At 49.3% G+C, this 27,979-nt stretch overlaps 1 protein-coding gene across 2 annotated transcripts in view; it reads left to right on the plus strand.

Annotated features, from left to right (window-relative positions):
• The window catches only part of Ksr2 (kinase suppressor of ras 2), a 379,014-nt gene extending 352,803 nt beyond the window's left edge, over positions 1-26,211 (plus strand). For both annotated transcript variants that reach the window (XM_052755170.1, XM_052755169.1), the window contains exons 17-20: positions 5,580-5,711; positions 12,158-12,287; positions 14,161-14,294; positions 16,434-26,211. In XM_052755170.1, coding sequence (XP_052611130.1) covers positions 5,580-5,711; positions 12,158-12,287; positions 14,161-14,294; positions 16,434-16,440 — 403 coding nt within the window. In that variant the 3' untranslated portion in view covers positions 16,441-26,211. The remainder of the gene's footprint in view (positions 1-5,579; positions 5,712-12,157; positions 12,288-14,160; positions 14,295-16,433) is intronic.
• Positions 26,212-27,979: the final 1,768 nt, after the last annotated feature.

Consider the following 27,979-nt stretch of genomic DNA (forward strand, 5'->3'; position numbering starts at 1 on the left):
GACTTCCTTTGATGATGAACTGTGATGTGGAAGTGAACCCTTTCCTACCCAGGTTGTTTGTGGTCATGGTGTTTCATCACAGCAATAGTAACACTCACCAAGATGGAAATTGGTGCCCATTTCTGAGGAATGCAAAGTGGGGCCTTGCCCTGAGGTCACCACTCCCTTTATTTCATTTCGAATCAGGCCTTTCTTTAAACCTTTATCTCCTTGAGCAGAGGATTTGTTTGTCTCCATTGTACTTCCTGGTGTACCTTTTTCTCCTCACACTGTCCATTTTGTATTTCTTTTGGTCCAGCTTGCTGCTTTTCATTGTAGATCTGCTAGATCTCTCAAGCCCATGAATCCAAAACTCTTCAATTTAGCCTCAGGCAGATGTTTTAGGACAAGGACTTTAAAAGCAGCCACATTCTTTGCCAAAATATCCCGATGACAACCTCTAGGCCACATACTAATAATGTCCTTCCCCTCAGAAACTTCTTGAGCTGGGCCCCCACAGTTCAAATCTCCCTCAGCGCCGTCTTCCATGCTCCTACTAGCATGGCTCATTAGTCCTGCTTTGAGTGCCCACCTGCTTTTCTAGCCCCAAAGTCCTCCATATTCCTCCAACAAACAGCATGGTCGGGCCTGTCACAGCCATACCACAGTCCCTGGTTCCAACTTCTGTCTTAGTCACTGTGCTACTGATGTGAAAAGACCTGTGATCAAGGCAACTCTTAAAAAAGAAAGCATTCAATTGGGGGCTGGCTTACAGTTTCGGAGGCTTAGACCATTGTCATCAGGGCAGAGAGCCTGGTGGTACACATGACATTGGAGAAGTAGCTGAGAGCTACATCCTGATCTGCAGGCAGCGAGCAAGACATTGAGTCTGGTGTGGGCTTTTGAAACCTCAAAGTCTACTCCCCCACCCCACCCCACCCCGTGACACACTTTCTCTAATAAGGCCACACCTCCTAATCCTTCTAATCCTTTAAATAGTTCCACTCTGTAGTGACTAAGCCATTCTTATTCAAACCTCAAGTTTCTAAGTATGACAGTCCTGTTGCCTAAGGCCATGGATTTAGGCCTTGTTTAATTTTAAATATCTCTCCAAAAACCCCATCTTTATTACATATATATATATATATATATATATATATATATATATATATATATGTATGTATGTAACTGGCATACAGTTTTGTGTGTGTGTGTGTGTGTGTGTGTGTGTGTGTGTGTGTATGCTAGTAAGAGGGCAAGGTAGGTAATGGCCAAGCCTCATGGCCTGAGTTTAGTCCCTGGGATCCACATGATCAAAGGAGAGAACCAACTCCCACAAGGTATCCTCCGACCTTCACACACGCTCTCCAACCCCCCCCCCCAAATAAATTAATAAGTGTAATTTCAAAAATTTAAAAATCAGTACATAAGACAGACTAAATTACTGACCTACACCAAATGACGGGTTTCACTGTGACATTTACACACCTTTGCCTCGTGTACTCTGCTCACTTTCAGCCTCCTGCGGCCCTCTTTGGGGTGTCTCCCTTCTTCCTGGCCCTTTCTCTTTCCCCAGTAGTCCTTCCTTCTGCTTTTATGTCACATACATTAGATCTCGAGCCCACACGCCCTGCCTTTAGTGACAGTCACAGTGAGAGTCCAGGCTTCAGCACGAGACTCCGGGGGACAATCCCAGTCTATAACGCTGCAAGATAGAGGATAGGGACTTAGGTTCATTGAGCATGCGCCAGACACCCTGAGCCTGTAGGACGGGTGGAGCCGTGGTAATGGGACTTCATATAGAGAAGTAACAGTACTTCAAACTAACAGTCCCAGGATGCAATGGGTTGACTGGGATCAGGTTCCCCAAGGCTGCGGTTTCCCAGAACCCCCCACTGCACTGGAAGAGACCCACCCGGACGAGACGCGAAGGGACGGCCATAGAGATCCCCGAAAACATCTGCTCTCCCACCCTCAGGCAGAAGTGTCGTTTACGATGCCAGCCCTACCGTGCCAGCCTCACAGAGCCTGTTATTAATCATAATAATAACCATAATGAGCATGATTTGGACGTGTCATTGGTGGGCCCATTGCCATGGGAACGGGACACCCTGGGGTGTATGCACCAAGCCCGCCTTCTAACCCTCTCCCAGGCATGTGCCTACGCACGGCAGCCCCAGGCTGATGGCACTTGAGTGTCCGCTACCCCCTCTCCTGTCCCAGTGGTCACCGGCCCACCAGCCCCCAGAAGGACTGGCAGTGCCTGGGCGAAGTCGGCTAACCTACTCTAAGTCTCCTATTCTGCCGTAGACTTTCGTACTTTGGACTCAGTCCTCCAGATAAACAGATATAATGTATGTGAGTGGGATGTAGTATAGACTAATTTCTGCCCAGTAGTCACATGGCCCTGGCAGCAGATATAGCCCTCAACTAGACACTCTCATGTTGCCATCACTATCGGCGGCACGAATGAATGTGCCCATTTGGCAGATGGGAAAATAGAGGCCAGAATGTGCCTGAGGCCTCGCAGCTAACAAGCAGCACATGAGTCCTTACATCCTTAAATGCCAGTGGGTGTTCTTGATTCCAGAAGAAAGATGTCACTCAACTCTGCCAACCCCAGGGTTTGCTAAAGCGTTTGGGCCCTCTGTACTAGCAGGGGACATTTCCTATCATGTTCCTTGCTCACAGCAGAGGAGACATTCTTGATGCTGGAATCTGGACCATCCTCTTCTCTAGTATGTATTAAATGAAGGACTTTCAGTGGAGGCTATTTTTCCTGCTGATAGGGCTGGAGACATTCCTCCTAGCTACAGTTAGGGTGTGTGTGTGTGTGTGTGTGTGTGTGTGTGTGTGTGTTGGGGGAGGGGTGCTACCAGCAACTACTGCCTAGAGGCCAGGGTTGCCAGGAAACTTGGTACAAAGCACAGAATAGCCCCACCTGACAGAAACATCCAGAGTAATATGGCCCTGAGACGAGAAGCCCGGAGTTAGAACTGATCGCATGGTGACCACCTGACTGTGTCTGGCTCCTGGTGTAGAAATGTAGGCAGTGGACAGATGGCCCCGATGTTGCATGGAGAGACACCCCACCGAGAGACCCCATACACACAGGCTGAAGCTGCTGTGATTTTCCCAGCCCAGTCTCCTCCCTTCAGCCCCTGTCTAGGAATCTCTCAATATCTGTGTTATCCAGATGGATGCTGTGTGCCCTCTGAGGGAAAAAAAAAGGGCTTGGAGAACTGCAAGTCTAGAATGTTCCTAGCCTCCTTCCCCCAACTAAGAAATGCATCAGCAGCTCTGGAACCCTGAACCCCCGAACTCCTGCCACCTCATTAAGAGTTCTTTCCTTTAGGCCCGGGGTTTCTGAGAGGGTAGGCTGTGAGCAGATTTTTAAGGAGGGAATGGACAAGCGCTTTCTGTCTTCATTTTAATGTGTATTGGAAAAATACTAGTTTCTATTTATGGCTGTGCTAAAAGTCACTTATTAAAATATATTTAAGTTTCTTTTTTTTTTTAATTGGTTTTAGTAAATCATTATCTAGATCTGGGCCACTAGCCAGACAGATGTATCTGCACAGATTTAACTTTAATTAAAGTGGAATCAGGGTCTGTGGGTCGGCTCAGTGGGTAAAGACACTTGCTGCCCAGCCTGATGACCGGAGTTTGATCCCTGGGACTCTCATGCTAGAACAAGAGGATGATTCCTGCAAGTTGTCCTCTGACCAACCCGCCATGTGAGTTGTGTGTGTGTGTGTGTGTGTGTGTGTGTGTGTGTGTGTGTGTGTATGACAGAGAGAGAGACAGAGAGAGGCTAGATACAATTAAAAATTTAAAGTGGAGTTAAATCTCAAGTTCAGTAGTTCAGCAGGTAAATGCACCCGCCACCAGACCTGAAGACCTGAGTTCGTCCCCAAGACCCACAGGGCAGAAGGGAACCAGTTTCTGCAGTTTGACCTCTGACCTCTAGGCGTGTGTCAAGAGCACACAAACACTCTCTCTATATATATTTAATCTCATCCCTTTGGTCATAGTGCCCACCTTTGAAGAGCGGGAAAGCCACAGAAATTGGTGGCCGCCACGTTTGAGAGACTAGATAGAATAACACTGTCCCTGAAGATGTTCAGACGTGGGGGGCATCATGATGGGGGCTCTGGCTGAGTGCCCTGGAGGGACCAGCACGTCACACCTCATGTAGCTTGGAAGCCTACCCGGAAGAGCCATAGAGTGCAGCCAGCCCAGGTCCCCATAGAGACTGCCATGGAGACAGTCTTGATGCGCCTGTCTCTTGCTCAAGTCCCTTGGCCAACACCCCCTTTTGTAGTAGTCTTTGGTCATTGGAAACTTCATGCAAGGGCCACTTAGTCATCTGTCCCCAATAAAAGGCTCCGATCTGCTGGAGATGTTCAAGGTATCGGAGCGACTTTGCTTCCTTCCTCTAGACATTTATCTCGGGGACAGTGGCAGATAGTGACAGCATTTTCCCACAGATGTCCAGTGCACTGCTGTTTATCATGGGGGGAAGAACAGTGCCCAACTACCAGTATCCAGGTTCAAACATGGGATGCATATTGCCTTCCTGTGCACTGCTGTTTCTTGGTTTCTAGAACCCTCCTCTGGTCACCTCCCTGGGTTTTTGACCTAGCTTTCCCTTCTGGCTAAGATAATCCTTGTGTTCGCATGGCCAGATCCTCTGCCACATAAAGCTTATGTCGGATGTGTCCTTGGCTGGGACACAGGCCTCTGTTGTGACTCTGTATAGTGTTTCCCACGGTGTGGCCTTTTTTCCATTTAATTCATCCTCATTGGCTCTTCTTTCCTACCAATTTCAAGGGCTCTTCCTTGTTAGTCTTGTTTACAATTACACATCTGGTGCCAGGAGTCTACTAGAATGTACTATTTGGGAGACTTAAGGTATTAATCTGTGAGATTTTGCATAGTTCCTGTCTTTGTTAGGGTTTCTATTGCTGTGATGAAACACCATGACCAAAGAGCAAGTTGGGGAGGAAAGGGTTTAATAGGTTTACACTTCAGCTTTGCTGTGTATCACTGAAGCAAGTCAGGACAGGAACTCAAACAGGGCAGGATCCCGGAAGCAGGAGCTGATGCAGAGGCCATGGAGGGGTGCTGCTTACTGGCTTGCTGTCCCTGGCTTGCTCAACCCACCTTCTTATAGAACCCAGGACCAGCAGCCCAGGGATGGCCCCACCCACCACGGGCTGGGCCCGCCCCCGTTGATCACTAAATGAGAAAATGCCTTAGAGCTGGAACTCAAGGAGGCATTTCCTCAGCAGGAGGACTTCCTCTGATGACTCTAGCTTGTGTCAAGTTGACACACACAACCACCCAGTATAGTTTCCCTAGAGGCAACCTTAGAGGGCAGAACACAACTTATAGGAACAACAGGAACAGACCATGTTCAGCGAAGATGAGCAAGAGGGTCCCTCCATCATCCTTCTCCCTGCGCCTCACCCCGGGTCTCAGCCTCATACAGACGGTCAGGGAATGCCCACGGAGGAGGGTAGGAAGCCAGTAGAGGTCTTCCCAGGACCTGGGATCGGTGCTACAAAACAAGGCTCTCCCGGGCTTTGTCTCCGCAGACGAGAAGACAAGCTACGCATCCAGAATGGCTGGCTGTGCCACCTGGCCCCAGAGATCATCCGTCAGCTGTCCCCCGACACTGAAGAGGACAAGCTCCCCTTCTCCAAGCACTCGGATGTCTTTGCTCTCGGGTAAGTGGGCCACACCCTGGCCTTTGACCTCCACAACGTGGGTAGAGCCACTGCCTAGTGACACCTTTGGAAGAGTCAGGGCACAGGTTGGTAAGGGCAAGGTGGTAGGACTTCTGAGTGAGCTTGGGGGACCTGAGGGGGCTGTAACAAAACTGTAGCACACATTTTTTTTTGTTTGTTTTTTTGAGACAGGGTTTCTCTGTGTTGTTTTGGTGCCTGTCCTGGATCTCGCTCTGTAGACCAGGCTGGCCTTGAACTCAAAGAGATCCGCCTGGCTCTGCCTCCCGAGTGCTGGGATTAAAGGCGTGCACCACTGCCCAGCATATAGCACACTTGAATGCCTAGTTTCTGATTATAGGGCCATGGCAAGTTACCCTACTCATTCATTCGTTCATCCATTTGTTCATTGTATACCAATTCACTGTTACATTGTTACAGTGGTCATTGTGTATCAAGTGTCTATGGATCACTTCCAAGAAAGCTGCTCATGCTCACTCAACCATGCAGAGCAGTCCACCCTGCTGTGTGGAAGCTGCTCCAGAGAGCTCCCAACATGACAGCAAATAGCCTTGTGGCGAATATGAGCTAAGTCGAGTGAGGCATTACACAGCATCGCTCCCACCATATTTTTTTTAAGTTTTCTTTTTGAATGTCGTATTTACATGCAGCAGGAAACTTTGACAAGTGTGTACTTTGCATAATGTTGGAAACCAGGGCAGTTCACACATGTCACTTTACAACTTTCTTTGAGTTCAGACAAGTATGCCGAATAGGAGAGCAACTACTGTAATTCAGAATGTGCTGTCTCCTTCTAACATGTGCTCCTTGTAGATCCAAGTGTAGATGGCTCTCGAGGACAGGAAATGTTATCTCTGCCATTTTCAGAAAAGAAGGAGTTTCAGAACGTTTTTTGACTTCTGCTTGTCAAGCTGCTGGGACTGGGACCCAGGGCCTTGCGCATGCGAGGCAAGGGCTATGCTTCTGAGCTGCGATCCTGCCTTTGACCTCACGACTCCTTGAGAACTTCTACTCTGCCTTGTAGAATTCCAGGAGTCAGTGGGATGCTGCCCTGGGGATGAAGGCAGGACTCTGGGGATGAAAGAGAATCCCTGTACCAACCTGGGAGGTGAGGGAGGGCCTCCAGCAGGAAATGACTCCTAAGCTGGAGTCGGAGAGCAGATGCAGGGAGACAGGTGGCGTAGAGGGAAGATAAATCATCTACAGTGGAGGAACATGTAGCAATGGGGAGAAGGTCCTGAGGGATGAAAGGTTGGGTTGGGAATGAGGCTGAGGTGAGACACTAAGGGAGAAAGCAGGATCAGGCCTTCATGGACTTAATGGTGGTGTGTAGTTTCTTCTTCAAGGCACTAGGGAGCCATCGATGGTTATAAAGCAGGCAAATGACGTGATGGTCACAGGAGCCCCAGTTCAACCAGATGACTCTGGCTGCTCTACAGATAACTGAACGGAGAAGGGCTTGGTGACGGTTGGGTGACCGACACATAAGGAGGTATTGGCCATTCCATCCATCAGAAGCCATGGGTATGGGCTCAAAATAAAGAGGCCTTTACAGGGTATACGTGCTAGGGTTTAGTGATGGGGTCCCGAGATAGCTGCCATTGGTGAGTAGAAGAGCAGTGGTGTTTGCCAAGGTAGTGTGACCTTGGAAGTGAGGCGTGGTTGGGCTATGCAAAGAATTTGGGTATGAGCACAGTGAGTGTGACCAACTTTGGGGATGATTAGCAGAAGTGGGGGAATCCACATCCACCTCATCCACCTCACCTCTGGAGTTGGGAGAGGAAGCATTTGTGTAACATCTGCAGCCATGGGGAAAAAATGAGAAGCTCTCAGAACCATAGAAGGATGAGAAGGGACCAAGACATAGGCACAGGTCTTAATAATAATAATAATAATAATAATAATAATAATAATAATACTAACAATCAGGGGTCTAGGGAGAATGTTCAGTCAGTAAGTGCTTGTTGCAGGATCATGAGGACATTAGTGTGTAACCTTAGTGACTATGTAAAGAACTGGGTGACTGAATGCCTGGGAAGCAGACACAGGTGGATCCCTAGAGCTCAATGGCTAGCCAGCTTAGGTGAATTAGTGATTCCACTAATTCAGTGAGAGACCCTGCCTCAAAAAAATAAAGTGGAGAGAAATGGAGGCAAGATATCCAACATGTTCTCTGATCTCCACACATTTGTACATACTTACGCATGTGCATTTAGGTGTCATTTGCATACGCACAAGAGCACTATAACACATCCGTAGATACACACCACCACCAACAACAACAACAGATGAAAAAACGCAGCTAGGAAATAGCTGTGCCCCGTCACATAAATAGCCACGCTGATCCTTGCCTTATTTATGGGATGGATTTGAAGAGTGGGGAGATAGTGCCAGGAACACTGACCGAGGAAGCTGTGAGGCTGTAGATTTGTGCAATTAGACCTGTCATCCCTGAGGCGCATTGGAGAGGCAGTCAACTTCCAGGAGAAAAGCCCCCCACTGTGCCCTCACTGCTGGCCCCCAACTGTGCATTTTAAGAAGCTCTCAAGTCTCAGAGCCTGTCGTTTGAACCCCTTAAGAAGCCATCACTTGGTCTAACTAGTTAATTCCCAAATCTTTATCTAGTTAGATATCATTATCTGGAACCAAATTGCAGTAATTAAGTTGGTTTATTTTTACTGTGAATTTAACGGAAGAAAAAAATGTAATTAACAAAATGTACTAGAGTAAGTAATTGGTTTCCCACTAGGCTTTTCATCTATAACATTTTTTTTTCTCCTCAAAGTGAATTTTTTTCCCCTTAAAAGTTGGGTTAGGAAGGAAGTTTTAATGAGCCTTTCATTGGTGACACTGTTGGATTGCGATGGACCCCGTGCTCTCGGACTCCCGCCAATTAGGAGCATCCTGTTGCCAGGGAACCTCATGTTCAGAGATGATTAAGAGCATAAAGAAGCTGCTGGAAGTGTACTGAACGCTGCGTTGAGCTTTTCGTGTGTGTGGTAGTGTGCAGTCTTCACAAACACCTTCCTAAATGGGGGCCATGCTGTCCTAGATGGACCGGTTGAGAGAAGTGGGGCCAGATGGTTGTGACAGGCTATGTGGCACCTGGTAGTGGCAGAGCTGGGGTTCGGACCAGGGCCACCCTAATTCTGTGGCCAGGGCTTTGAACACAGCAGCCCACAGACCTGGGAGTGGGTTACGCTCAAAGCCTTGCCTCTCTCTATTGCAGATTAAGCTTAATAAAAACCTCTCCAGGAACTGGAGAGATGGCTCAGTCCTAAGTGCGTAGCATGCCCACGCAAGGACCTGAGTTCAGTTCCCAGGACCGGAATAAAAAGCTGGGTATGGTAGTGCATGCCTGTGATCCCAGCACTGGGGATGAATAGACAAGGGGATCCCTGGAGCTCCCTGGCCAGTCTGGATGAATTGATGAGTTCCAGGCCAGTGAGAGACCCTGTCTTAAAAATCAAGCTGGGTGTGGTGGCACACACTTTTAATTTCAGCACTCAGGAGCTATAAGTAAGCAGATTTCTATGAGTTCAAAGCTAGCCTGGTCTACATAGTAAGTTTGAGACCAGCCAGAGCTACATAGAGAGACCTTGTCTCAAGCAAGCAAAGTGGGCATAACTAAGGAATGATGCCGTGGGTTGACCGCTGGCACCCACCCGCATGTGCACATAGGTGCATAAGCACAGGTGCACATACACGTGTGCCCACAGGAACACATGTACACAAGAAAGAGAAAGACAGCAAATCAGTGAACTGGAATCACTTTTTGGGCTCTGGATGGAGAGATTAGGGAAGGGATCATGGACCTTAAGTGTGAACAACTGGCCCAGGTGTTCTGAGTCATTTGGTTTGTTGTGAAAGGCACACTCCCTGGTCAGCCCCTCCCTGTCTACAGGAGTCAGCTAGCCTAGGCAGGGGATGGTCCACCAGGGCCAGCAAGTCGCCAACCAGTCAAAGCATTGGAATAAGAAGACTCACAGCATTAGGCGTGGGGCTCAGCGTAGGGTGCTTGCTTAGCAGGTACAAGGCTCTGGATTCTACCCCAGCAATTCAAAAGCAGACCAAACCCGCGTTCCTCCAGATACTGTCAATCAAGCTGAGCTCCATGCTTCCACACTGAAGCCGGTGATGGAAGGCATAACCCTAACACCCGTGAGACACTGGGCTTCATCCCTAGCAACAAAGAAAATAAAATGCAGAAAGGATTTTTTCCGTTTATTACTTACTTATTTTTAACTTAAAAATTGAGATTATAATATGACATCATTTTCCCTTCCCTTTCCTCCCTCCAAGCCCTCCCATATACCACACCTTACTGTTTCTCAAATTCATAGCCTCTTTTTCCATTCATTGATATTGCATGCATATATGTATATGTATATGTATATATTCACATCCTTAAATATAACCCGCTCAGTCTGTGTAATGCTACTTGTATGTGTTTTCAGGGCTGAGCATTTGTATTGGATAACCAGTGGATGTGCTCTTCCCTGGGGAAGGCCGTTTCTCCCGCTCTCCATCCTTAGTTGTCTACAGTTCTTCGTGTAGGGTTGAGGCATCCTGGGCTGTCCCTGGCCACTTTGACATGTCTGTTGCTGTTGTCCTTGTTCACCTTACATTTGGGCAGCACACCTAGAGACTAGAGAGATGATTCAGTGAGTTCCAGGCCATCTAGGGCTGTATGGTTATGAGTGCCTGTTGCCCTTGCAAAAAATCTAAAGTTTGGTTCCCAGCACACACATCAGTCAGCTCACAACTGTAATTCCTGAATCTCTGACACCCTCTTCTGGCCTCCGTAGTCATGTGCATATACCCACACATAGACTTAATTAAAAATAAAACAAAATTTTAAATAAAATAAAGTTGCCTGTGAAGACCTGAGTTAACACAGCCCTTGGTCAGTTAAGGGAATGCCAGAGTGCCTTTGTGTTCCTTTAAGAAAAGCCCAGAGAGCCCGATGTGGTGGCATACACCTTTAATCCCAGCACTTGAGAGGCAGAGGCAGGTGGATCTCTGTGGGTTCAAGGCCAGCCTTGGCTACAGAGTGAGTTCCAGGACAGCCAAGGCTACAGAGAGAACCTCTGTCTCAGGAACAGAGAGAGAGAGAGAGAGAGAGAGAGAGAGAGAGAGAGAGAGAGAGAGAGAGAGAGAGAAGCCCAGAGGTCTCCTTGTGGAGAAGGAAACATCCTTTTTATTGAGATATTTCCTGAGGTGAGAGACCTGCCTCTCAGGGAACGGGAGATCATTGGCCACAGAATAGCTAGCTCAGTGACATGCCAGCCTCGCCAAACTCCTCGCCACCATCCTCACCACTGATGGTGCCTCATGATGGCATTGATGTGCCATCCAGCCATCCCCCCATCTGTGGCCAAGCTCAACGCTGGCATCCTTTCTCCCTTTGTTGTCCTGTTGTGATTTATGGGACATGTGGCGTGCCAGATATCCATGGAGTAATCCTAGCACTGTGTGCGGATGCTTGGCGTCCACATAGACACCCTTCTGTGGGCACAGAGAAAGGGGGGCGTAGCTTGCACTGCCTCAACCCACTAGCATAGACTTAGGCCGGTCTTCATCACACCACAGTCGTTATGTTTCCTTCTGCCACTCCACACTGTGACTCATCCTTACAGTGTACAGACAGCTATGAAAATAAAAAGCTCCCCACCCCGCTACTCCTCATGGGCATGTTGTTGGCTTTCATGATCCTCCCCCATCCATGCATACATAGTGATTTTAAAGACCCCATATCCGGCTGGGCGGTGGTGGCGCATGCCTTTAATCACAGCACTCGGGAGGCAGAGCCAGGAAGATCTCTATGAGTTCAAGGCCAGCCTGGTCTACAGAGCGAGATCCAAGGTAGGCACCAAAACCACACAGAGAAATCCTGTCTCAAACACACACACACACACACACACACACACAGACCCCATATCCATCTTTATCCTGCTTTTTACACTTAAAGTGAGCAATTGAGAATTTTTTTCATGCCAGCAAAATGTCTTGCAAATATTCTCGAGGTAATATGGCACCATTCATTTTTAAGGAGTTACTATAATACATACATCTGCTGGTTACTAGTGAGGTGTTATGCTATTTCTACCCTTTTGAGTGTTGTATGTGAGGCCATATAGGGCAACCTCATGAATAAAGTATTCAAATATAGTTGTTTCCTAGAATCACGAGTATAAGGTCAGAGTTGGCCACCACCTTGTGTTAAATTCTTCAGGTAGAGTTGTATCAGCCTAATGGCTAACTTCAAGAGGGTTTTAGACAAAATAGCAGCCCCTTGGGTAGAGACCGCAAAGGGAATGGCTAGCCAGGAGGCTACCCCTGTCTGGATGGTGGGTGAAGAGGGAGTTCCTGGGTCACAAATGACACAGTCCAGCGATGCCTCCTCAACCATGTCCCCTGTCTGACAGCACCATCTGGTATGAGCTCCATGCCAGGGAGTGGCCCTTCAAGACTCAACCAGCAGAGGCCATAATTTGGCAGATGGGCGCAGGCATGAAACCCAACCTCAGCCAGATTGGAATGGGAAAAGAAATCTCGGTAAGTCCCAAGAAAGGCGGAGTAAGTGGGACAAGGAGAGATTCAGACACAGTCCTGGGATTTCTTGGTCCTGTGTGTGAAGGTTATAGAAGCTTTCCCACAGAGTGACTAAAGTGATCTGCTTGGAGCTTTAAAGGGCCAATTCTCAGCACTGTGCCTGCAATTCCAGGTGCCTGCCACCAGGGGCGCAGTAACACTTAGTCACCCTCCTAGCAATGGATTGCTGCTTCAGATAAAACAGTAAATACCTACTTGGCCTGTTACTTTTTAAACAATATTCATTAAAATATCACAAACAGTATTAGCATTCATTTTTACTTGCATCCAGCAATAGTATTAAACCACTATCTAACTCAGAGTATGCTAGACAGAAACCAAGAGGCCTGATTGTAAATGAGCACTCTTCCTCTTGAATACAATGGGGAGAATCCTCTCTTTTGGTCAGAAAACAGGTAAGCCAGGGAAGCAGTAATTACATCAGGTGTTCATCAGGACCACCTGCCTCCAGGTTCCTCTTCCTGGGCAAGGATATGGTGGAAATTAGCTTTTCTCCTCTCTAACTTTGATGGACACCTACTAATCGAGTGGGATGTAGCTAGAGACTTCAGGATTTCCTTCTCTCTCTCACATTCAAGAAAAAGGCCAAGACACTCACTGGAGCTACTATTGGTCTTGATATATCTCAGGCCTTGTAGCAGGGAGCCTCCCTAGCTTACTAGAGTGGCTAATCAAGCAAATGAGAAAAGAGGAAGGAGGGAGGGTGGGGGATAAGATGAATGGGTGGATAGATGGATAACAGATGAAGCTAAATAAGTGAATTGATATAGCAGAATGGTTATGAGGATTCATGCTTTGTGGAGAGTAGATAGATGGATAATTGGATGGAATATTATGTGGATGGTGAGTGATAGATGATGGTGAGTGGATAGATAGATGAGAGAGTGGATAATTTATGTGTGGATGAACTGATGGAAGTATGGATGGTGAATGAGGATGAGTGGGTTCATGTGGATGCATGGATGGATGGATGGATTTTGGCAAATGGATAGTGGTGTTCATGGGTGATGGGTGAATGTAAAATGATGGATGCTAGATGAAGGACGAATGAATGAGTTGATATGGATGGATATGTAGATGGTAGGCAGATTGATGGATGGATGCGTAGGATGGCTGTGTATATGAATGGGTAAGTGATTAGTGAATGGGTGGGTGGATGGATGGATGGATGGGTGGGTGGGTGGATTGATGGATGGATGGATGGGTAGGTGGGTGGATGGATGGATGGATGAATGGATGCATGATGGGTGGATGGATGGATGGGTGGGTGGATGGGTAGGTGGATGGGTAGGTGGGTGGTGGATGGATGTGTGGGTGGATGGATGGATGGATGGATGGGTGGGTGGGTGGATGGATAGATGGATGGGTGGGTGGGTGGGTGGATGGATAGATGGATGGGTGGGTGGGTGGGTGGGTGGATGGGTGGGTAGATAGATGGATGGATGGATGGATGGATGGATGGATGGATGGATGGATGGGTAAATGGATGGATGGATGGGTAGGTGGGTGGGTGGGTGGGTGGATGGATGGATAGATGGATGGATGGATGAATGGATGGATGGATGAGCTGATGGATAGATGGGTGAATGGGTGGGTGGGATGGCTATGTTTTTCAGGGGGTAGATTGATAGTGGCTCCTGAGTGGATGGATGGATGCTGAGCAAGTGGATAGAAGGGTGGATGAGGGAGAGATGTGAAGTGGGCCAATGGGTGGACGAATGGCTAGCCCCAGAGCAATGCCCAGGTGCTAACACCTAGTTGAGGGCTCAGTAAAGTCACCACTTAGGTCCAGTCATGGCTCACCGGTTTCTTCTAGGACATTCTGCTCTTCTGCTGGGCCTTTGAGCAGGAAGAGCGGCCCACCTTCACCAAGCTCATGGACATGCTAGAGAAACTGCCAAAGCGAAACCGCCGTCTGTCACACCCCGGACATTTCTGGAAGTCTGCAGAGTACGTGTTCCCCTCAGCAGCTCCCCCCGCTGTCTTGCCCTTTGACCTTTTACCCTTTGACCTCTGTCTCCTTTTTGTTCTCCTCCTCCAACCCTTCCCTCAGCTGGTCCCACTCCTCTACATACCCAGCACCCAGCTACCACACTTCTCTACCAGGGTCTGTTCAGGGGAGCCAGAGTCTACCTGTGGCTGGCACAGTGACCTCTGGCTTGTTTCTTCCTGATGACAGATGTTGCCTCAGTCTAAGCAGCTGTTACGTGACTGGGGTCTCCTCTATGAAGCCTGACTGGCAGGGTTCCTCCCACCTGGGCCGGCGCCTGCCCCCTTCATGGCAGATCTCAGCTCCCAGCATCCTCCACTGCAGAAGTCTAGAGACAGGAAGGGCCCCCAGCTTCTCGTCATCCTCTGCCTCTGCTCCCTTCTTAGGAGGATCCATGCCCGTCCTTGCCATTGTCCTAGCTGTAGATCCCTTGCTTTTCCCGAGACCAGGAACATGTACCTCACCCCGGGGTCCCGTCCCCAGGCCTGCCTTCATGATGGATCTCTCTTGAAGGTGAGAGAGAGGCTGCTAAGGGGGCCCCATTTCCTGTTGCCATCCTAGGTACTCCCCGGTAAACTCCCACAAACTCAGGTATACACACACACACACAAACACAGAAACAGTACTCCACACAAACCTACACACACACACACACGAGAGAAAAAGGAAGAGAGAGAGAGAGAGAGAGAGAGAGAGAGAGAGAGAGAGAGAGAGAGATGCACTCAGTTGTATACACACCTCCATACATAGGGACGTTCCATGGAAGTACACCCTAAAGCCTGCTCATGCAGGCAAATTCAGGTACAAACAGAGCAGTTACATAGAGATACTACTTGGCACGTGAGGACATGTGCACACCCACGTGTCTGCCCTATCTGCTCACCAGGCATGTCTGCACACAGATGTGTAGATGCCGGTACACCGTAGGACCCCATGAAGACCTTCAAGGTCCCAGGAGCTGGGCATGTGGAGACAGCCCTGCCCTTGACCTTCTCGTTGCTTCTCATCCCAGGGGCTCCCCCTTTTCCTGGGCAGGGACACAGGTTGAAATTTCCTCTCTGCCATTAATAGCTATGTGACTTGGGCGAGTCCACTGGCTTCTCTGAAGTAGAATTCCACGCTCTGAACATTGAGGGCGGTGAAAGCCACGGCAGGGATACTGTGAGGGACCAGCAAGGTCATGTGTTTCTGGGCACAGTGCCTCTCAGATAACCAATGTTCACTCTGCCCTGGCCATCACTGTGTGCCAGGATGAAACAAGAGCCTTGGACTAGCAGCCTGGTGGCACTTAGAGCCCAGTCATGGAAGAAACATGCAGGAGGCAGCTCAAACCAGACGCCACTCCGCCTTCTAAGAGTGGCTTAGGGTGTCTGATGCTATAAAACTCAAAGGTCCTTTGGACCAGCACCCAGTGGCCCCTGAGCAGGGCTTGTACTCACTGATGAGGGGAGGAGGAGGCAGAAAGTCTTTTTCTAGGTTTTCTAGGTTCTCTGGATGGATTGAAGAGACTGAAGAAACAGGATAAGTTGTGGTCCTTGGTCCCATGATGCTAGAAACCCTATGGAATTTTCCATTCAATTTTTATCGTTTTTTCATCTTGTGTGTGTTAGACTCCTGTGGGGAATCAGAGCCCATGCTAAAAGGGGACATGTGTGATCATGAGGGTCTGCCGATGTCACTCAAGTCCACTACACAGGTCTGGTCTCACACCAGAGGTCTCTGTCTTCAGCCATGTGTCAGGCTTTTCCAAACCTACACACTGGATTACCTGCTGTCATGAGGGAGAGTTCTGTGTTCAAATCTTGACCCTGAGGCTTAAGCGAACCACATAAAAACTCCCTGATCCTCAGTTTTTATTTGGAAAAAGGATACAAAATGCCCACAGCTAAACCCCTTCCCAGGCTTAAATGGAATCAGGAACAGGACACCATCAGTCCAGAGTCTGGTGCACAGTTGGATCTTGGTTAGTAGACGTCCCTTCTGCTTGGAAAGGACGGGAGCCCACCGGAGCCACGCTCTGACAAGGTGTTGGCACATAAAAGATGGCACAATGGGACCCATATCCCTCTTATCCACCCTGCCTTCTCTCCCCCTTCCAGGCTGTGACCGTGGACATGGGCCAGCATCAGCTGACTCGCCCCCAAACCACCTCTTCCTCCCTGCTCTGCCCTCTGCCAGCTCAGGAGGCCCAGGCTTACCACCAGGGGAGTCCCAACACAGCCCAGCCTGGGAGACCTGTGCGATGACCCGGACGCCGTGGAGGCTGACCGCATCTTGGACTTGTACCCCTTTACTCAGGCAGGATCAGGGACCCCCCCCTGAGCTAGGATCAAGCTGGACGAGTGAGGGTCCCGTGCACGGTCTGAAGAGCAGCAGACGCAACACAACATGGCCAGGCTGTGGAGACCCAGACCGACGGCCCTGTGGGCAGACTCCCTCACAGGACCGGCGAGTGTGCATGTGTCGTCTACGTGTGGACGGGACCTCCAGCTCTCTTACCACCCGGACAAGCCTGCCCACCTGTGGAGTGTCCCAGCTGTGCTATCCCAGAACTTGGGACAGGGATGGAACCAGGAACGACATGCCTGCTCCGTTGAGTCAAGGTTCCCAGGCCAAGGTCAGAGTGGAAAGGGTTAAGGCTAAGGTTGCAACATCTGTTTGTAGAGGCCCCATCCCAAGCTGGAAGTGACTGCTAGCCCCTGGGCGCACAGCTCCGAAGGACACTAGGCAGTCCCGTGTGTCAGCTCCGAAGGACACTAGGCAGTCCCGTGTGTCGTTTTACTATGGGGCCTCTCTGGGGAGAAGTCCTTTGGTTTCCCCCTTCATCCTGTTTTGTAAGAATGGTGTTCTGACTCACCTCACAGGCCACCTTCCCCTGGGCAAATTGGAGGACACCATAGCATCTCAGCTGATATGGCATCTGGAGGTCCTTTGTAGCTCACCATCATTCATGGTGTACACACACACACACACACACACACACACACACACACACACACACACCACCGCCAAAGTCTGAGTCCTGAGAACTGGGCCTGCGGCAAGAGAGTTCTGGTACGTTCTCTCTTTGGCGCTGACACTGCTGGAGTTGGTTCTCCCACGGTGACGGATACAGGTCCTGGGTATGCATGACAGGTTACATGGGTATGCAAGTAATATTTACAAGGGTCTCCCTGTCTCTCACCCACTGCGTTCCTTGTCAGGGGGTGCAAGGAGGGAACGCATCTGTAGAGGTTCCGTGGTCTCTACTCTGGCCCAGTGCTGAGTCCTCTGAGTGGATTCCCCACTCAGGACCCTGTGCCCCTCACACCACATCTCCCATGCCTTTCTTTTCTCCCCACCCGAGAGGGAAGCTTTTCTGGTCTGTGTTGGGCTACCCCACCCTCTCGCCTGCCACAGGATCCTGCCTGAGGGATGCTGAGAACGGATGGTATACAGTAAATAGAAGGGAGTGCCCTGAGGTCACTGGTCCATGTCCCCAAAGCCCTGTGCCCAGCAGTCACACTTGACACATGAAGAAAAACTGTCCCCAAGCAGAGAACTAGCAGAGGTGGCAGGACAGAGACATCCAACCCAATCATACGGAATTGTCCCCTTCTTTGGTGGTCCTAGGATGCACGTCCTGGGGCCAAACCTGCTTGCAAAGCAAGAAGGTTGATTGACAGTGGTCACACTTTCAGAGAGACTTATCCTACGACACCCTCAAGTCTTTGCACGGCCCTTCTCAAACCCCTTTGCAAAGCTCCCTCTACCTGTGTGGGGGACCTGGGGCCCCCACACAAAGTTGTTCCCATGTGAACATCTCTCTCTCCTGGTAACACTTGTGTCTCCGTGGCTCAGCATTCATGCATCTTGGAGACATTTTACATACGTGTGCTCACGTGCCAGGACTCCAGTACCACTAAGGACCATTCTTATCAGTAGTTGCGTCCTCATCTAACAAGGCTGCCTTCTGAATTCATCCCTGTGGCCAGCGCTGGGCTGAGATCTGCCCCCCGCCCCCCAGCAACCTACTAAGGACCTAGAGTTTAGTTCCTCCTTTCTCTTTAATCCCATCAGGACCTCTTTGGTCCATGGACCCCAGTCTTTATCATGTGTCTTTGTATCAAGAGAGGAAGTAAGAGGAGAGAGGGCCAGAGAGGGCTGAGCTACTGGGAACCTGACATGTCACCAGGAACTGGAACCCATTCATCTGCTTCCCCTGTTTTCAGATGAATGACCCACTGGGGGCTGGAGAGGGAGATTTCTCCACAGTTCTGGGTGCTTCAAGGGAGCCAGAGGAAGGGGTTTCTTTACAAGGAGGGACCGATCACCCACCTCCTAGGGGTCTGACCTGCTCTGAATCTAGGATCTATGACTCTGTGAAGGATCCACAGACTTGAAGAAAAAAAAAAAAAAGAGTGTGGTGGCAACCCACCTGTAATCCTGGAACTCTGGAGGCTGAGGCAGGAGGATAACAAGTTTGAGGACAGCCTGGGCTCCATAGGATTTCTGAAGACCTGTTTGTGATTAAGGACTTGAATGATACAGGGAGAGTCCCAGCCTTCCTGGTTCCTCTGCCACTCTTCCACTTACGGGACCTGGGTCTCTTGGGTCAGATGTCACCTCTTCTCTCTTGCTCTTTCCTGACCTCCCCACCCTGGGCTGGACCTGTGCTTGGGCTCCAGGCTCCATCCCTCCCTGGCTTCCCTCGCTTCCTCCAGCTAACAGGCCCTGGCTGGCTAGCAGCCCCGTAATGCGCAAACACTTGGATCCAGGCAGCAAGCCAGTCTTCCCTGAGGAAGCATCTGAGGATGATGGGTTCCTCTACCCTGCACAGAGCCAAAAGAAAGAAAAGGTCAGGTCGTTAGATACATCCCCCACCCCCGCCACCCCAACTGCTGGCCTCCTCAGCACCTCACTCTGGACAATGCCCCTTGTTCCATCACACCAGCCACCCACTCCACTAGCACCAAACGGCTTCTGTCTCTTCCTCATGTTGCAAAACCTTCGAGACACAGGCTTTGGAGGGAACAAGTCCTTTCTAGCTTTGTGTGGGGACATCTCCTGTGTCCCCATCCCCAGAGCTAACCTAGAAACTCCAAGTGGTCCCTTGGATGGTTTGAATGCGTGTTTTCTCTTACTGGTCAGAGGGGGAAGGGCCTGTGTGTCATGTGCTCGGTCCTCTTGTTCTCTGTAGCAACTTGAACTTTGGGCCAATAGGAGCCCTAGATGGGTGTTGCCCGGTTGGTGGCTGTATACGGGATACCTAGCGCAGGAGGTGGGTAGAGCGCTTGCCTAACACCCCCCAAAGCCCTGAGTTCCATCCCAAGTACCACATAAACCAGATATGATGGTGCTTGACTAGGTTCCCATACACAAGAGGCAGAGGCAGGAGGATCAGAAGTTCAGAGTCATCCTTGACCATATAGTGAGTTTGAGACCAGCCTGGGCACCATGAGACCTTGTCTTGAAAAATAATTTTTGTAAATTTAGGAGTCTTGGCACCTCCAACCCCATGTACAGACACTGCATGTCTCCCCCAAACACACACAAAGCCAGACTCCCCTCAACCTCCATATCCCTTGTCCCCAGTTGGACATGGCGACCTAAGGTGTACAGATCAAACGAGTGCCACCCACTTTTAACCTGGGGTCCTCGAGCTCCAGGCTGCATAGTGGTTTTCACATTCTTTGTAACTGAGGATGAAAAACAAAATCAAAAGAAGAAAAATATGACCCAGGCAGATTCAATGCAATTCAAATTTCCCATCAGTTCCATGTTGTTCCCAGCATTGACAAAATTATTTGCAAGAGAGACCCCAAGACCCATAGAGTCAAAATATATTGTGACTTGGTCTGTGGTCAACTGGGCTGGCCTCTGATGTAGTAGACTGTCTTACTGAGGAATAAACCCACCAGAGTAGAAGGGATGGGTGCCTGTGGGAAGCAGCCTACAGAATTCCAAACGCTGAGAAGGGAGAGACAGCTCCTGGGCCCTGGCCAGGTGTTGTACCTGCTAGCACTGTGAGTCAAGTCCTTGAGGCTATTGTGAGCTCTCAGATGTGTCCAGCCCATAGCCCACAGACTGCCTGCACCCCCAAACAGCTGTGAATGTGACCCACTACAAAAACTGTAAACTAACTTAAAATATTAAGGGTTTTTTTAATATATATATATATATATTTTCTTTTCCATTTCTTTTTTTTCCCTAAGGGTATGAACTTTGTAGATGACCATGCCATGTCTCAGTGTCAAAGGTGCAGGATGCATGGCTAGCTAGACTTCAAGGTTGCCTGGGTCAGTCAGTGATGCCGGCACAGACACAGGTTGGCTTCAACAACAGATACTCATTTCTCCCAGATCTGGGATCATCTCCTCCACGGTGCCTTTCTCCAATCTCTTGTCTCTGGTGTCTTTTTCTTCTATGAATACTAAGAACACTGCATTTCTTCTTAATTAGAGCCCCACCCCTCTGACCTCTTCAAAGATTCTTTCTGTGGGAGTGGCCTTAAGGACTTCAACGGGAGATGTTGGGGAAAGACTCAGTGTGAGCATTGTGGGAAGTCATCCTTCAGTCCTGTACCAAGACCCTAGAGGTGGCTGAGGCTGTGGATTTCCATTATCTGACGGCTTCCCATCTCTGGTTTTTCATTTCCACACTGGCCCCAAGCTGGAGTCCCCAAACAGGCCCTCCCTGTCCTCATGTCCTGCCGATCTTCATTACATCCATCCACCCTCCTGGGGACTGGTCTTGTTGTAAGAGTGATCCTGGTAAAGCCAAGCCTCCTTTTGCCCCTAGGTCGGCTTCTGTGAGAAACTACCACACACCAAGAGGTTTTTCACCATCTGGCAGATCCAGAGTCCAAAACAGAATGTCCACATGACCCACCCCCTCTGGAATTTCTCAGTGTTTCCCTGTTGCTTCTTGACATGTAAGGGTATGTGATAAACGCCAACATTGCTTGGCTTGTGGGAGCATCTCTCCAATCTCTGTCTTTGTCTCCACCAGCCACACGGGGCTCCTTCCATCTTTGTCTTCGTGTGGCTCTTTTTATGTGGACCCAGTCCTGTTGAATCAGGACACAGTGTATGGGTTATTATTCTTGTGACTCTAACCAAATGCCTGAGAGAACCAATGCAAGGGAGGAGTTATATATATATTTTTTTGGCTCACAGTTTCAGAGGACCCAGTTCATCATTGTCTGGCTCTGTGTTCCCAGACCTGTCTTGAGGCAGAATGTGATGGTGGTGTGAAGGCGAGGAGGGAGAGCATGTTCTTTGTGGTAAATAGGAAGCAGAGAGAGAGAACAAGCAGCACAGAGAGGAGTTAGGGTGAGATGTCTCGTGGCCATGTCCCCACTGGCCTACTTCGTCCAGCTAGGACCTACCTCCTGCCTTGGGGCATCACATTGTGACTCCATCCAGGGTCTCATTGTAGGTTAGGTCATCGGTATCAAACTGTCTCCAGAAACTACATCATAGACACCCAGAGGTGCTTTGCCGATCCCTTGAAAAGCATTTCTTAATTCTGTCAAGGTGACACAATCAAGATTGCCCATCACATCCCTTTACTCAAGTGTGATCTCATCGGAAGTAACACACCTTCATGACCCTGTTTCCAACCGGGGCCTGTTCTGAGGCCCTGGGACACAACTCAAACCCTAGCGTTCTCTCAGTGACTGTCCTCTGTAAGCAGTGTCATCTTGGCTCCTTTGTGGCAAACCCTGGGTCCTCCAGAGAGAGATTTCCCAGAATCCATGGGCTACTTCTCAATCCTACTTATGACAGACATGCCCCATCCTTGAGTCCCGATAGTCATAGGCTTTCAGCACATGCATAGTCAGAGCGGGCAATGCAGAAGTAACAATAAGGTCACTGGGATGAGGATTTAGAAAGATCTGTGTATAAAAGGTCTAGAAGGATGAATATCTAGACCAAGGAGGGTGAATGTGTAATGTTCCTACCATTGCCGCCCCTTCCTCTACCCTTGGCAGACATTGCTAATCAATCTCAGCACACCTTCCAACTGCAGCCATAGAACATTAGCCAGGTAAGCCCCAAATGTGCTGAGAAGGGAAGATAGGTCCCCCAGAAAGCCCCTTCTAATAACCAATAGTGGCTTTAGAACTCACGCCTCAGAGTTTTTCAGAAACCCAGCCACTTGGGGGCTCTCCTTAGTGGATAGTCTGCTTGGAACTGTATAGGAGTTACTTTCTAATTAGGGAATTTGGCAAGCTAGGAAAGGATTCTTTCCAGGTAACCCTGTAGCTGGTACCATTTAGTAAACTGCTTGCTGCTTAGAGAGAATCATTTATTCTCTGGGACAGCTTCCCTGCCACGAAACAGCTGGACTGTATGGCCACAAAGATGGACACCTGGAAATATGGCTGCACACACGGTAGCAGGCCCAGAAGCAGGAAGGAGTTCTGAAGTTCAGCCAGGGAAGTCAGGATATGTGGCATAAGGTGTTGGGAAAAAGGAATCTGACCCTAAATGCTTTTTCATCTCTTGCCTGTATGCAAGGCCCAACATCGAGTTTTCACCCAGTGGCCTCTGAGGTTCTCATGGACCCGAAACTCACTCTACGCCTGAACTCTTCAAATGCTGCTGATAACCAATTTGGTGACCAATAGGACCTTGCATGGGCCACTCTTCACCTCCTGCCTGATCCCATCTCTTGCCCACGTGCTGAGGAAGAATGAAAACTAGCCATTGTGTACTTAGCTTAAATGGAATCTGGAGAGTGATGTCCCGTTCCATGCAGCTGGTAGCCATTGTTTGTGACTCTGTGATATTTGCATTGTAGATCCTTAGATTTGAAAGTCTGGTGATTCAAACCAAAGCTTAGTTTTCCTTTTCTACTAATTTGAAGGGAAAAAAATCCCAGCTTGGCTATTTCTTCACATCTTAAAATGCCTTGACTTCTCTCGATAACCCACCGCAGGTACCAGGATGTGAGAAATGCTAGGTTCGGGATGTAAGAGGTAACTCTATCCAGTGACAGGCAATGCCCAAGAAACATCCAATCATGAAAATAGATGTCTGTGATGTACAGAAGGCTGCGGGAACCTGCAGGGGCCATAAATGCACACAAGTGTGGGCAGTAGTCCATGAAGCTGAGGTCTGAAGGAAGAGGAGGAGGCAGGAAGGGCAGACTGGCCGAATTAGAAGTCTATCAATCTCGGTGCTGTTGACCTTGGACTCAGTCAATTCTTGGGTTCCTGTTATAGCCCAGGCTAGCCTCAAACCCTTGATCCTCCTGTCCCTGGTGGAGAAACAGCCACTAAACAGCATGATAGAATGTGACTGCCCTGTCCCTGATCTGGGTGTGGCTGATGGAAAGTTCTCTGTACCATGCCTTTAATCAGATCCAGGGTACCCAGTGGCTCAGAACTGGAGGAGGGGATGGTAGACATTGCAAGAGACTGGAGTTTGGTGAGCACTTTGGAATTTGACACACATGGCTGAGTGCCTCGTGGGAAGGAAGCTGGGTCACTGGGACTCTGCTCCATGAGGGTCAACAAGCCGCATCCTCACCCTGCCCAGGGTGGGACATTGACAATCTGTGGATGTCTCTACTGTACACAGGCCAGGCACCAGCCCTCCTCCTGAAAGCCTGCTCTTGTCTGCTCCTGTTTCTTACCCATGCTGTCCCACCACCTCTCATACAGAGCTCTGATGTGTCAGCCTCCTGACCCCCAGACCCATATGGACACACTGGAAAGCCCCACCAGATAGTCTTGCCATAGTTTCTCTCTCTCTCTCTCTCTCTCTCTCTCTCTCTCTCTCTCTCTCTCTCTCTCTCTCTCGGCATTGCGCTTCACTCTAAGCATGGGCCACTGGAGTACTGACATCAGAGACACGCAGGAACATGGAGACATGTTGGCGGAAAGATACCCACACCCTACATAATTCTCTAGAGAAATAATGAATGTGTTGGGCAAAGCCCTGATTTGTTATTGAAGAAGCTGACAATAACCCAGGGGTCAAAGAGAGTCCCAGACTGAATGTGTAATGGGGCCTAAAGTGTAGGAGAGACTGCATTAGCTTTGTTGGTAGGGTGGGGTTTCTTCCGTTCCTCTAAGTATCTGTGTGGGCTTGAGGCATGGTAAACAGCGCCTTGACCAACTATAGAACTCCCTGGGGTGGGACCTGTAAATGAATGGGGCACTCAGATCTGCTTCAACTTGATTCAACTCACAGTTCTCTACTTCCTCTGGCTAACTGTGGCTTCACCAACAAGTTCTCAGCGTCCTTGGCTCTGCTGGAGCATACTTTGGACTTTCTTAGCTTTGTGAAACCCTTAGCGCTTGATCTGTTGCTGGTCCCCATGTGGGTGGCTGCCATTAATAGTGGCTCCATAGCATCCCAGTCTCTGACATCTTGGCACCCGACTGAATGCCTCACCCCAAAGTGTACCTCTCAGGATATCGCTGGGCACAGGCAGGTGAAATAAAGAGGCAGTGGGTGTCTCCTACCCATTTAGATGCTGATGTCCTGGGGACTGTGAACAGGGACATCTGGGTCTCCTAAGGAATAGCTTGGAACAACTTCCAGGTACAGGGGGAACTGAGAGGTCTCCAGAAAGACCATCCCCTGACCTTGGTAGAAGCAGGAAGCTTTTCCTCCTGTTCCACAGCCCCAAGATCAAAGCCAAGGCCATCATCGGGGGCACACAAGTCTGGCTCCACAGGCAAGCAGCCTTGCCATAGCAGGCCAGACTCTACAGCCCAGGTTCCCACTCCAGACCTGTTGTTCCTCCATCTTTTGATCTTTTCTTGGCGGTCTGCTCTATAGACTCCTCTGTCATATGTCCCAACAGGTGGACAGCTCTCCAAGTCACCAACTTGAGGAAAATCCCTCATTGTAAAAAAGGCTTTCTTTGTAAATTATTCTGTTGCCTTTTTCTAAACACAAAGTATATATACCTATAAATGCTATATATATTATATATGTGTATATATATAAAGACTAATTCTTGTACAGCCCTCCGCGGACCTCAGGCCCACACTGTTTTCTCCATGTCTGTCTGTACTGACTGTTGCAGGGTGAGCTGATGTATGACCTTGGTTTCCCATTTCCTTCTGGACCACTGTCTCTTTCTTCCCCTCTCTGTCTTACTCTCTGTCTCTTTCACTTGTTGCCAACATGTTGCTGGGAAAGAATATTTGATTTAGTTGCCATCCAAGAAAACAAGCAGAATGGGTGAATGGGTAGATGGATCAATGAGTGGATGGGTGAGTGGATGGATGGATAGATAGATGGATGGACAGATGAATGGGTGGGTAGATTGATGTATTGGTGGATATGTGGATATGTGAGTGGATGGGCATGCAAGTAGGTGGATGAACAGAAGAGTAAATGAATAGAAGGATGGATGGATGGATGGATGGATGGATGGATGGATGGATGGATGGACAGGTCAGTGGAGGGGTAGATGGATGGGTGGATGGTAAAATTGATGGATGTGTGGATGGGTGAGTGGGTGGATGAGTGGGTAGGAAGATGGGTAGATGGGTAGATGGATGGCTGAGTGGATGGATGGATGGATGGATGGATGGATGGATGGATGGAGAGGATGGATGAATGGGTTGATTGGTGGTTGGATGAGAGGTGGGTGAGTGGGTGGGTGGATAGGCAGGTGGGTAGGTAGCTGGATGGATGGGTGGATACATGGATGGATGGGCAGATGGGTGGGTGGATGGTCCACTGTGTATATTTGTACAGATCATTTATAAAGTTTTCTACACTTCTCAAAAAAGTATTTCTAACCTGGGCTGTTGGACAGTCTGTGAGCCTATGAGCCAGTGAGCCTGTTGTTTCTTGTGTCTAGTGCAATGTTTAGTGAGAATCCAATGTCTGAGCTATTTATGCCAATAAAGAATTTGAGACTTACTGCGTCAGCTGCTGTCACTAAAGGTCTGAATTCTGCTGTTGTCTGCTGTATGGAAGGAAGCCTGAGGGGGGTAACAGTGGTTGCTAACTTCCCGGATGATGCTGTGTAACAAAAAACCTAAATCCACAGCTTACAACAATGAGGATTTATCTTGATGCACCTGGGGCTGTAAGTCTAGGTTAGGCTCCTCTGAGAGGCTCCTGGGAGGCTTCTGGTCAGGCCCAAGTCAGATTGAAGGTTATTCCATTTGTGTTCATATAGACATGAAAGCCAGACCAGAAAACACATGCAGACTGTTGCCTCTAACCACATCCACCAACACTCCACTGGCCAGCACTGGTCAGAAAACCCAGCCTTTCACAGAGTGGTTGCAAAGCCCACCGTGGTGCAGGCTGGTGACATCCACTTAGGGAGCCGCAGATGGGCTTCTCTGGAAAGATGAAGATGGTGTGGACACAGCGGTCCCCATGCTCACACTCACAGATGTGGTGGAAACACACACGTGTGTAGGCCAGGTATTGACACTGAATATCTGAATGTTTTCCTCCATCTTTCTCCACCTTACTTTTTGAGGCAGGGTCTCCCACTGAACCTGAAGTTTGCCCATTCGGCTAGTGTGGTCAGCTAGCTTGTTCTGGGGCTCCCCTATCTTTACCCCAGCCCCCAAACTGCAGTCTTCACCACTATAGGTAGAACCAGAGCTATGTGTAATTCAGGGAACCCTATTCCCCACTCCACAGGCAGGACCTTTCCATAGCCTCTATGATGTGCTCGGAGGATTCTGAGGTTTTTCCCATTCTGAACAAAGTACCGTTTCCTTTCACTCTTTCATATGGTACTGTCTGCCCTTGCCTTGGGAGTGTCCTCCATCACTGTCAGCATTTTGCTGAGGACTCGGGGCAACTTCTGCAAACCATCTTCATAGATCCGCTAGCCAAGAAGCTGGTCACCAGGTTCTGCCGCTGTGCGCCAGCCATTCACACCTCACCCCCCCCCCCACCCCACCCCGCCCCACCATAACATTCTGAAGCTAGACAGTCACTTGCTACCCTGGGACCAAGTCTTGCTGAATAGTACTGCTTCAGACTAGGGTGGGGCCATTCCCAACTTACAACTGAAGAAATTAAGGTACAAAGACATTCAAGCTGTTGTGACCAAGCCGCGTTTGGGGCCCCCACAACTCTGGTTCCAGCCAGTTCTGAGTCCTAAGCCTCTGGCTCCTGGGGCAGCCATGAGTCCCACCCCCAGGAAACATGTGGGCCAATGTGGGGAGCTTCCCAGGAAACAGCCACTCTGAGACTACCTAGCCATACCCTGTGAGTCCCAGTCACGAAGACTTTTGCCACGGGAGATTTCCCTTTGACAGTCATGGCACCTCACAAAACCCGGAGAGCTGGAGGGACTTGATGGAGGTCACACAAGACTCCCAATTCAATGCCCAGCATTCTTTCTCCTAAAACTCAATCTGTGGTCAAACTTGGAACCTATGATAAGTAGGGATACACATGGGCCAGGAGAGAAGGCCTGTATCTCAGCAGGACACTGAGTGTACTGTGGCCATCTGGCCCAGCATGCTAGTGTTATGAGAGAGGTAAGGTATCAGAAATGACAGTACATGTGCCACCCTGGTGTCCCTGGGTTCAGGGACACCTGACCATGGAGTGGAGGACAGCCTCCTCTGCTCATTCCCTCAGTCATGAGAACTTTCGAGATCTGTATTACTCCATACATGTCATCCATGACTACATATAGTTGTAAAGCCATCCCT

This window comes from Peromyscus californicus, unplaced genomic scaffold (genome assembly GCF_007827085.1).
Source record: "Peromyscus californicus insignis strain IS unplaced genomic scaffold, ASM782708v3 Scaffold_2__1_contigs__length_46816999, whole genome shotgun sequence".
In the NCBI taxonomy this organism is placed as follows: domain Eukaryota; kingdom Metazoa; phylum Chordata; class Mammalia; order Rodentia; family Cricetidae; genus Peromyscus; species Peromyscus californicus.